General features: G+C 36.7%; 2 protein-coding genes across 3 annotated transcripts in view; both read left to right on the top strand.

Moving 5' to 3' along the window:
* LOC142342560 (serine/threonine-protein kinase tricornered-like) overlaps positions 1–1,750 on the top strand; it is a 68,898-nt gene extending 67,148 nt beyond the window's left edge. Inside the window, exon 8 of the mRNA XM_075393932.1 lies at positions 1,169–1,750. Coding sequence (XP_075250047.1) covers positions 1,169–1,277 — 109 coding nt within the window. The 3' untranslated portion in view covers positions 1,278–1,750. The remainder of the gene's footprint in view (positions 1–1,168) is intronic.
* LOC142342559 (AP-3 complex subunit delta-1-like) overlaps positions 1–12,092 on the top strand; it is a 365,254-nt gene that overhangs the window by 242,314 nt on the left and 110,848 nt on the right. The window lies entirely within an intron of this gene.

Raw genomic sequence — 12,092 nt, forward strand, 5'->3', positions numbered from 1 at the left:
GAGTGGCTACCAGATAATTGTCTCGTCTTAAAAGTACATTTTGACCAGAAATATGTCACCAGACGATTGGGTTTTGATGTATTGAAGAAAAAATAACCGATAAAGGATTTAGCTGGAATATGTGAAAATGCGGGAAAGATTTTGATTTTTTTGCTACCGTCATTTCATTCCTATTAATCCATGGCTCGACCGAAAAGAATTTTGTCATCCTGCCTTTGTTTTTGCTTAATGTCTTTAACAAGCTGTAATTTTTTAGTTAAATTATTTAGCATTTTAGTTTTAAAGAGTTCTTTACCAATTTAACAAGCCAATTTTACAAGCATTTTACAAGCCAATTTAACAAGTTTTTGCAGGATTAAATGAGCAAAACTGTTAGTTTTCTGCCTTTTCGTCTAACACCCATAAAATCTTCAACACTTGTTTTTGTGAACGATCTTTTTTGGAGAAATATCAATTTGACCCTCTAACCATTTGAGATTTTTGCAAGAGAAAACGACGTATAAGCGATTTGGCGGGTGCTTGTAAAGATGATGGGCCGATAGGTTTGGAGAATTTGGCAACTAATTTTTGTTTCTTATCCGCTGCCCTATGTCACACAAAATAATTGGTTGTCCGAGCTTTAAAAATAATCAAAATCGGAGAATATTTTGATGACAAAAATGAAGCTTTTCTTTTAACCATCAAGGGCGTCGCTCAACTTGGTAGCGCCGCTTTTAAAATGCAACCAATATGTTCACTTCAACGCTTCTTTGGATTCTCCCATTGTAGCCTCCATTATGCATGCCACAATTACCATGATGGGGGGGAGCTATAGGTTATATGATCACCAAGCTGGGGGATGGGGCTATTATGGGAAAGACCCAATTTTTGTTTTCTCGGCTTTGTACTTACAATGAACTGAAAGATGGTTTAATCAATTTACGGATCTTTTCCGTTTGTGCCCCCCTCCCCCTCAGTACGTTATGCACCCCCCAAGTTACAGAGCACGTGCCATTACATAGTAAAGCATTATGTAAAAATATGGCACGTGCGTCTGGGGGTGCGAATAATATGCAACCACTAAGCTTGTGGGGGGGGGGGGGGGCACAAACGGAAAAGATCCCGATTTAATTTCTAAGGTTGACGTTTCGTCGGTTGTTGCTAATAGTGGTTTTACCGCTTTGTTTAGATACTTCGATGAATTCGAGAGCAGTGACTTAGTGTTCCCAGACACGGTGCCAGAAACCGGCAATTGCTTCCAGAACTTCACCTACAAACGATTCGACGGCATACTGTAGCCCACACCACCCCCTCACCCTCTCTACCACGTCATTTGCTGGCCAATTGTCGATAACCCAGAGTGTTTTGTCCGCTATGACCCAGTCTTCGTATGCTCGATTGTGCGCTGGAATCCTCCAACTAGATGTTGACTTTCTTCGTTGCTCTTCTTCCCATTTATGAACCAAAAGCGCTCAAGTTGAGGTTGCACAACATTTGTGCCTTCATACGATTTATGTCTTCAACATACTACCTAAATTGCATTCATTTGAAATACTATGACCATATATGATAAGGGCTATATATGGTTTAATTTTGAGCGAATACAATGGTTTCTGTTGCTTGAAACTATTAACAAAAGAAATGCGAAAATAATCAAAAATTGAATACTGAATGTGTAATTTTTTAATTACCAGGTGCTTTTGTTTACATTTTGCGGCCGTAGCATCGCTCAAGAAAAGTAAAATTTGCAAATGTTAATGAAGAGGGTTGTTCCTTATTTAAAAGTTCCAATATGCTCCTTATTTAAAATTCTGAACTTCGGTCTCAACAAATGGTTTTTTTTCGGGAAAGAATTTTCCGGAAACTTTTTTCTAGAAGTTTTTTTTCCAAACAAAAAATTGTGGCATTAGAGGAACAATATGGACATTAATAATTGTTCCTCTCATTAACGCAATTGCGGCAATTTTTAAAAAAAGGAAATTGAAACAGAATAGAATTGACTTGTTGTGAGTTTTAGTTCCTCAATGAGCTGTAATTTGTCCCATAAAGTTGTGAAATAGGCGATCTGTATTATAATACTAAAAAATTTTGAGTTATGAAAACAATTCGGGCAAAATTTATCCAAAAGATATCCACGAAGCTTTAAAACTCCATTGGCAACAATTGTTTTAATTATCTCGGAAGCCGCTGGACAGGGTTAAAATGTCAAATTTCAAACTTTAAATATGTGGATTCAATCAGTTCAAATTAAGGTGAGGGAAAAAACGTCGCTATGGTAACTCACAAGTTTCCCAACAGAATAATTATTAATTTGTTATTTTGAATTTTTTTCCTCAACTGTGCTGATTGTTATTTCGGTTTCTTTGGTGTTGGAGAATGACGTTCCTGATCTCTGTCGCCATATGGTAACTCTCTGCAGAGTAATTCTAATAGGAGTTTTCCTACTAATATCTAGGCTCCAAGTGCGGTTTTGTTTCTTTTTCAAAATAATTTCTATGTGTTTAGGTTCGCAAGCGTCCGGTATTCTGCTGAGATGAGAAATTTTTCCAAGTTCTGAGAATGGCAAATAGCACTAAGTTCAGGAATCAATTGAACAACATGAATAATTTGTGTTATGCATTCTTTATTTGCACATATTTACATTTTTGCCCAATCAGAATTGAGTTCAATCTATTATTAGATATGAAATATTTTGTAAGTTTTGTTTGAGTCAGGGTCTTCATGCTCGATGCTGCGTTGTCTAGAAAAGAGTTTAGCATGGGTTGGAAAACCCATTTTCAAGTTATTGTCAAGAGATCTTGTTTCAAGTTATTGTCAAGTTTTTCTAGTTCGAAAATGTTCAGGCGTGTGACTTCGTTATGTGCACTTTTGTTTTTCAGTTTTGCTTGTGAGAGGATGCCTTGGAATGATTCGGTGTCATTTTTTGTCAGTACAATACAACTTTTGTCGTTGGGGATGGAAATGTGAGCTTTGTCCCCGTTCGTCATTCTGTATGTGGTGAATGGGTGGAGGCGTCTGGAGCCCAGGGATTAGTTTTGCTATTATTCTCTGCGTAGCTGCATCGGCAATCTATTTCTTAGTGTGATTAGGAGGCCCAGAGAAGTCCATTAGCTTTAGTTGTAACGTCAGTGAAGATTAGATTTGAGAAGAACTCATGCATTTTCAGCGAAATGTGGTTAGAGTTAATTGAAGTGGTTCCTAAATGTATTTTTATTATTTGCTTCGAGATATCCGAAGGAATAGATTAACTGAAACTGGGGTAGATCATTGTGAACGGCGGTTGTTAACCAAATTGAATTTTGTGTGAATATATATTGAATTCAATTTGTTAGCGGTCACAGGGTTTAATTTTTTTGCTTTCTTTATGAAGGGGGGACTTGAACTAGTATTTCTACTTTAGTGCGCAGTGTTAAAGTTTTTTCTCTTATTATTCTAAGTTGCTGTTATGAAGAGTTTAAATGTATTGTTTCAGAGTAATATCTATGGCGAGACAGGTCCTGGGTTTAAAGTATTCTAATACATTATCAAGCCAGTCTATCGAAAGGTAAGATTGACATCATGTAGTTTATTATCAGATGGGGGTTGACCAATTTTTGATAAAAATAATTTTTTCAGATGCACACGACAGAAGACGGAAATGGTTACATCAAATGAGAGTTTTAATAAGGAGTATTATAATCGGGGAAGCCTGGTAGAAATTGGGTGGAGAGAGGTGCCTTGGGTAGATGGAACAGGGATCGGTAATTGGGAACAATCGAAACTAAGATTAGTAAGTGTGGGGTGGGGAGACATAGTGGGGGAACATGGGTGGGTGGCCTAAACTTCCGCTTGAAATAAGGAATGAGAAAATTGTTGGTCTGAGAGATGAATTTTGTGACAATGTTAGTCAGATAGATAGTCTGTTTGAAGTAAGAGATTTTCTATCAAACTTGCCAGACTCTAAGCGTATATATGTTACTGAAGTGTACCCATATCGGGTCTTCGAGCTGGACGTCTAATATGAAAGGACTTTTGAATGGGATTGTGCCTGATAATCTAGTTTTTACTCGAAGAGATGGAATGATAAAGTTTGGCCCCTTGTGGACACGAGCCCACGTAGAAATAGGGGCGATTATAGTTCTTCTAAAATTGTTGCTGGATAGAAGTTCTTGTTCGTGGTAGTTATAAAACATCGATATCTTTTGATAATATAATGGGAACACCTTTATTTTATTGATTTGATTAAACGTGGGCCCAATGTCAGTAAACTATGAACAGATGTCTGGTTCTATTTGTATAGCAAATCGAGAGTGCTATGTCAGCCCCTCTTTGCTGCTACGCTGTTTCAACTATGTCTGAGGGCGTGTCACTGGTAACGAGTTGGGAGGCACAAGATTTGAAGAAGGTTGATGTTGGTCGAAGAACATTAAACTCTTCTGGAATCGGAGTGCATTAAGGAGTTGTTAAAAAGCTTTTAAAGAAAAGTGTAAGCAGGGTCTACTAAAGTGGGCTCCAATTAGGGATGCAAATGTAGGCGGCGTCACTGATGTGACGGGGCACGTTCAGTCACTTGTGAAAAATGATTTGGTGATTAAAGCTATGTCAATTAGGCGTAACTGTATTGTGTGTAGTGTGGTGTTAAACGTATTGCAAGCAAATATGACGACCACGTCGATGACGAAAGGAAATTTGTGTATTTGTTTCTGCCGCCAAAGGATTACAATCTCCTTTTGGGTGAGTTTCAATCATTTCAATTTAAATTTTCCTCAATTGTCTCATGTAGAAGTGGTTGCCCCGTGTTGGGAAGTACTGCTTCAGAGTTAAAAGTAAGTTTTCATTGGAAGAAATAAGTGTAATTAACTGGAGTTTGATGTCAATTTACCCGCGTAACAATTTTTTAGTAAACGCACATTTTTGAGACTTTCTCTCACCTAATATCTTGAGTTGGGTGTTTTGTGGCTGCGCGCGCTCCCTCAGGCGGTCTTCGACGATGAAAAAGGTCTAAATAACTGGATAAGAATGAGGTAGAAAAATGTTCGAACCGTGAAAAGGGTTGAATTTGAGTAATGTAATGTGAGTAATTTTTTTAAATTTATTTTCTAATTTTTGTTGAGTGAAAAAATTCATAAAAAAAGGGAATATAATGAAATTTTGTTCAATATAAATACAAGGTTTAAATCGAAATGCATTGTTGTGGGGGATTAGATTATAATGAAGTGGTCTGAGGAGGTGAGGGTCGAAGTGTCAGGAAATTGTTTGTGTAGTTTGATTGTGGCTTCGATGGTGTCGTTTTGAGACAGACAAGAACTTGTTGGTAGTCATAACAGCTTAGGCCAAACGTAACTGTCTTCAGGATGTAGCCTGGTTCAACAAATTCAACGAAAAGAGAAATGGTTCCGTCTTTGCGGACAATGTAGTCATCGAAGGTCACTAGCATTGCTCGGCGACCATGAAGTAATTAGAGGTGCATAGGGAAATGGAGAATTGTAGGAAGGTAACCTGCGTCGTGGTCTTGTTGATAAATATCCACATCCCAAATTTATAAAGGGCGAATTTATATTATTGTTAAAACTACTCATCTTAGTTGAAATTTACTAATTCGACTTCTCCGTTTAGAAATTCCTCTCGGTGGTAAATTCTATAAATGAAATAACATCAACGTAGGAGGGAAAATGTTTTTCAAAAAGTACTTCTTGGGTGCTCTTTTTGAAAATGGTTACCCAGAATACAATGGACTTGTCAAGAATTTTGAGTTATTGATTAAAATAACATATGGAAATGTTAAAATCTATATAAAAAACAAATGGAGTAAATCAAAATATGGTGTAAAGTCAAAATATGGTATAATATCTTCATAACGTTTGAGGGAAAGAATTTCAGGGGTAGAGGACCTGGACATTGATGTGTTTGGGGATATTTAGTTTGAGGTTGTCTATGACCAGGAAGAGGGTTGGATGAAAAAAGAAGGGGTTAAAGGTTCATCTGAAATATTGTCGTAGTCGGGATATTCTGGGTTGTCGGGGGAATCTGGGTTGTCGGTGTTGGAGTCGGGATGCTCTGAGTGTTCAGGGAGACTGCTAATGATAAATGGATGGTGAAAAATGAAATCGATCTTGGTGTTTTGGTTATTCTGATGTATACAGTTTTGTATTTCCGACCAAACGGGGGATGTGTAATCAATTTTTACAGGGTATGTGTGCACGGTTACTGTTTCGTTTATAATGAACTAATGGCATATATTGGTGGATGAGTGGTTCCTGGTATTGAAAAATGAAGTTCTATAATTGTCGATTGTGGCGTTGTAATGGTTAAGGGTTGGCAAATTGGGTTTTGTTTTTTTTATAAAGAAATCATGAATTGGTTCAGCTATTCAAAGTCTCTCTTTTTCATGCTATCTGCTAAATGCTACTACTGGTGTCTGTTTGCTGCAGTCAAGTAATAAATAGTGAAATACTGCATTTCCCCATACACTTCCGCTTTTCTGAAAGTAAGTCCTTGTCTTGTGATTGGTTGGCAATTCAACTTTTTTTTTTTGCTTGAGCCTTTTCTTTATTCGTGTATAATTTCCATCTTTGGGGTCTGAATTGTGGTGCATTTCACAAATTGGCTTCCCCCTTTGGGTTTGATGCTGTATCTGAGTTCGTTTTATTTTAAGTTACTTTTGTTTGATTCTGTTACATGGCAGGTAAGTCGGTTTATCCATTTGATGTCAACTTACCCGCGTAACAATTTTTTTCTAAAAAACGGAGATTTTTTGAGGATTTTTTTCTTACCTAATATGTTGTGTTGAGCATTTTGTAGTGAATGTCCGCGCTCCCTCATGCGGTCTTCGACAATGAAAGGTCTAAAAAATAGATAGGAATGAGGTAGAAAGGGGTTCGAACCGTGAAAAGGGATGAATGTGAGTAATGAAATGTGAGTAATTTGAGTAATTTTATTTTGTATTTTTTTTCTAATTTTTGTTGAGTGAAAAAATTCGTAAAAAAAGGAATATAAAGAATTTTTGTTCAATATAAATACAAGGTTTAAATCGAAATGCATTGTTGTGGGGGATTAGATTGTAATGAAGTGGTCTGAGGAGGTGATGGTCGAAGTGTCAGGAAAATATTTGTGTTGTTCGTATGTAGTTTTGAGGGTGTCGTTTCAAGACAGTTAGGAACTTGTTGGTAATCATTACTGCTTGGGCTAAACGTAACTGTCTTCGGGATGTAGCGCGGGTCAACAAATTAAATGAAAATTGGAAATGGTTCCGTCATTGTGGACAATGTAGTTATCGAAGGTCACTAGAATTGCTCAGCGACCATGACAAAAGTAGAGGTACATAGGGAAAGGGAGAATTGTAGGGTGGTAACCTGAGTCGTGGTCTTGTTGATAAAAATCCCAATTTATAAACGGCGAATTTATGTTACGGTTAAAACTATTCATCTTAGTTGATATTTACTAGTTCGACTTCTGCGTTAAGAAATTCATCGGTGGTATATTCTATAAATGAAAAAACATCAATTTAGGAGAGAAAATGCTTTTTAAAATTACTTTGTGGGTGCTGTTCTCGAAAATGGTAACCCAGAATACAATGGACTCGTCTGGAAATTTGAGTTATTGATTAAAATGACATATGGAAATGTTAATATCTATATAAAAATACATAAATAGAGTAAATCTTGTGGTTGTAAAGTCAAAATACGGGAGAATGTCTTCATAATGTCTGAGGGAAAGAAATTCAGGGTTAGGGGACCTACACATTGATATGTTTGGGGATATATAGTTTGGGGTTGTCTATGACGAGGAAGAGGGTTGGATGAAAAGGGAACTTGCGATTGGGAAAGGTTTAAAGGGTCATCTGAAATACTGCCGTAGTTGGGGGACTCCGGGCTGTCGGGGATGGGGTCGGGATGCTGTGGGTGTTGAGGGAGACTGCTAATGATTAATGGATGGTGAAAAATGAAATCGATATTGGCGTTTTGGTTATTGTGATGTATACTTTTTTGAATTTCCGACAAAACGGGGGATATGTAATCAATTGTTATGGGGTATGTGTGCATGGTTACTGTTTCGCTTATAATGAACTACTGGCATATATTGAGGTAGATGAGTGGTTCCTGTTGTTGAAAAAAAAGTTCTATAATTGTCGATTGTGGCGTTGTAATGGTTAAGGGATGTTAAATTGGAATTTGTATTTTTATAAGGAATTCATGATTTGGTTCAGCCATTCAAAGTTTGTCTTTTTCATACAATCTGGTAAATGCTACTACTGGTGTCTGTTTGCTGCAGTCAAGTAATGAATAGTGAAATACTGCATATCCCCATACACGTACGCTTTTCTGAAAGTAAGTCCCTGTCTTGTGATTGATTGGTAATTCAAATTTTCCTTTTGCTTGAGCTTTTTCTTTTTGTGTATAAATTTCATTTTTTGGGGTCTGAATTGTGTAGCATTTCGCAAATTGGCTACCCCTGTGAGGTTGATACTGTATCTGGTTATGTTTTATTTTGAGTTACTTTAATTGATTCTGTTACATGGCAGGTAAGTTGGTTTATCATTTTGATGTCAAATTCATGAGGTCTTCGACGATGAAAAAGGTCGAAGTAACTAGATAAGAATGAGGTAGAAAGGGGTTCGAACCGTGAACCGTGAAAAGGGTTGAATGTGAGTAATGTAATGTGAGTAATGTGAGTAATTTTTTAAAGTTTATTTTCTAATTTTTGTTGAGTGAAAAAATTCGTAAAAAAAGAATATAATGAAATTTTGTTTAATATAAATACAACATTTAAATAGAAATGCATTGTTGTGGGGGATTAGATTTTAATGAATTGGACTGAGGAGGTGAGGGTCAAAGTGTCAGGAAATTGTTTGTGTTGTTTGATTGTGGTTTTGAAGGTGTCGTTTTAAGACAGTAAAGAATTTGTTGGTAGTAATTACATCTTGGGCTAAACGTAACTGTCTTCAGGATGTAGCCCGGGTCAACAAATTCAGTGCAAAGGGAAATGGTTCCGTCATTGCGGACAATGTAGTCATCGAAGGTCACTAGCATAGCATTGACGTAAGTAGAGGTACATAGGGAAAGGGAGAATTGTAGGGAGGTAACCTGCGTCGTGGTCTTGTTGATAAAAATCCCATTTTATAAACGGCGAATTTATGTTACGGTTAAAACTATTCATCCTAGTTGATATTTACTAATTCGACTTCTGCGTTAAGAAATTCATCGGTGGTATATTCTATAAATGAAAAACATCAATTTAGGAGAGAAAATGCTTTTTAAAATTACTTTGTGGGTGCTGTTCTCGAAAATGGTAACCCAGAATACAATGGACTTGTCTGGAAATTTGAGTTATTGATTAAAATGACAATGGAAATGTTAATATCTATATAAAAATACATAAATAGAGTAAATCTTGTGGTTGTAAAGTCAAAATACGGGAGAATGTCTTCATAATGTCCGAGGGAAAGAAATTCAGGGTTAGGGGACCTACACATTGATATGTTTGGGGATATATAGTTTGGGGTTGTCTATGACGAGGAAGAGGGTTGGATGAAAAGGGAACTTGCGATTGGGGAAAGGGTTAAAGGGTCATCTGAAATACTGCCGTTGTCGGGGGACTCCGGGGTGTCGGGGATGGGGTCGGGATGCTGTGGGTGTTGAGGGAAACTGCTAATGATTAATGGATGGTGAAAAATGAAATCGATATTGGCGTTTGGGTTATTGTGATATATACTTTTTTGAATTTCCGACAAAACGGGGGATATGTAATCAATTGTTATGGAGTATGTGTGCATGGTTACTGTTTCGCTTATAATGAACTACTGGCATATATTGAGGTAGATCAGTGGTTCCTGTTGTTGAAAAAAAAAGTTCTATAATTGTCGATTGTGGCGTTGTAATGGTTAAGGGATGTTAAATTGGAATTTGTATTTTTATAAGGAATTCATGATTTGGTTCAGCCATTCGAAGTTTGTCTTTTTCATACAATCTGGTAAATGCTACTACTGGTGTCTGTTTGCTGCAGTCAAGTAATGAATAGTGAAATACTGCATATCCCCATACACGTACGGTTTTCTGAAAGTGAGTCCCTGTCTTGTGATTGATTGGTAATTCAAATTTTTCTTTTGCTTGAGCTTTTTCTTTTTGTGTATAAGTTTCATTTTTTGGGGTCTGAATTGTGTAGCATTTCGCAAATTGGCTCCCCCTGTGAGGTTGATACTGTATCTGGTTATGTTTTTTTTTGAGGTACTTTAATTGATTCTGTTACATGGCAGTTAAGTTGGTTTATCATTTTGATGTCAAATTCATGAGGTCTTCGACGATGAAAGAGGTCGAAGTAACTAGATAAGAATGAGGTAGAAAGGGGTTCGAACCGTGAACCGTGAAAAGGGTTGAATGTGAGTAATGTAATGTGAGTAATTTTTGTAAATTTATTTTCTAATTTTTGTTGAGTGAAAAAATTCGTAAAAAAGGAATATAATGAAATTTTGTTCAATATAAATACAAGATTTAAATGGAAATGCATTGTTGTGGGGGATTAGATTTTAAATAATTGGACTGAGGAGGTGAGGGTCGAAGTGTCAGGAAATTGTTTGTGTTGTTTGATTGTGGTTTTGAAGGTGTCGTTTTAAGACAGTAAAGAATTTGTTGGTAGTCATTACATCTTGGGCTAAACGTAACTGTCTTCAGGATGTAGCCCGGGTCAACAAATTCAGTGAAAAGGGAAATGGTTCCGTCATTGCGGACAATGTAGTCATCGAATTTCATTAGCATAGCTTTGACGTAAATAGAGGTACATAAAGACAGTGAGAATTGTAGGGAGGTAACCTGCGTCGTGGTCTTGTTGATAAATATCCCAATTTAAAAAGGGCGAATTTATATTATGGTTACAACTCCTCGTTTAAATTGAAATTTATTAATTCGACTTCTTCGTTTAGAAAATCCTCGGTGGTAAATTCTATAAATGAAATAACATCAACGTAGGAGAGAAAATGTTTTTCAAAAATTTTGTTGTTGATGTTTTTGAATATGGTTACCGAGAATACAACGGACTCGTCAGGAAATGTGAGTTATTGATAAAAATAATATATGGAAATGTTAAAATCTGTATAAAAATACGTAAATAGTAAATCGTGTGGTTGTAAATCAAAATATGGGACAATGTCCTCATAATGTTCAAGGGAAAGAAATTCAGGGGTTGTCTATTACCAGGAAGGGGGATGGATGAAAAGGGAACTTTCGATTGGGGAAGGGGTTAAAGGGTCATCTGAAATGTCGTTGTCGGGGGTTTCTGGGGTGTCGGGGATGTGGTCGGGATGCTGTGGGTGTTGAGGGAGACTGCTAATGATTAATGGATGGAGAAAAATAAAATCGATATTGGAGTTTTGGTTATTGTGATGTATGCGTTTTTGAATTTCCGTCCAAACGGGGGATGTATTCAATTGTTATGGAGTATGTGTGCACCGTTACTGTTTCGCTTACAATGAACTCCTGGTGTATATTGAGTTGGATGAGTGGTTCCTGGTGTAAAAAATGCAGTTCTATATTTGTCGATTGTGGCGTTGTAACGGTTAAGGGATGTCAAATTGGGTTTTGTAGTTTTATGAGGAATTCTTGAATTGGTTCAGCCATTAATAGATTGTCTTTTTCATACAATCTGGTAAATGCTACTACTGGTGTCTGTTTGCTGCAGTCAGTTAATAAATAGTGAAAGACTGATTTTCCCCATATATTTCCGCTTTTCTGAAATTAACTCCCTGTCTGGTGATTGGTTGGTAATTCAAATTTTCCTTTTGCTTTAGCTTTGTTTTTTTTCGTTTACAAGTTTTTTAGGGTCTGAATTGTGTTGGTTTTCACAAAATGGCTTCCCACTGTGAGGTTGATACTGTATCTGATTTCGTTTTATTTAAAGTTACTTTTATTTGATTTTGTTACATGGCAGGTAAATTTGTTGATCATTTTGATTTTTCTTTACCCGCATAACAATTTATAAGGAACGCACATTTTTTGAGGATTTTTGCTCTCACCTAATGTTGTGTTGAGCGTTTTGTAATGGATGCCTGCGCTCCCTCATGCGGTCTTCAACGATGAAAGAGGTCTAAATAACTAGATAAGATTGAGATAGAATGGGGTTTGAATTGTGTAAAGGGTTGAATG

This window comes from Convolutriloba macropyga, chromosome 7 (assembly GCF_964194025.1).
Source record: "Convolutriloba macropyga chromosome 7, txConMacr16.3, whole genome shotgun sequence".
Classification (NCBI taxonomy): Eukaryota; Metazoa; Xenacoelomorpha; order Acoela; family Convolutidae; genus Convolutriloba; species Convolutriloba macropyga.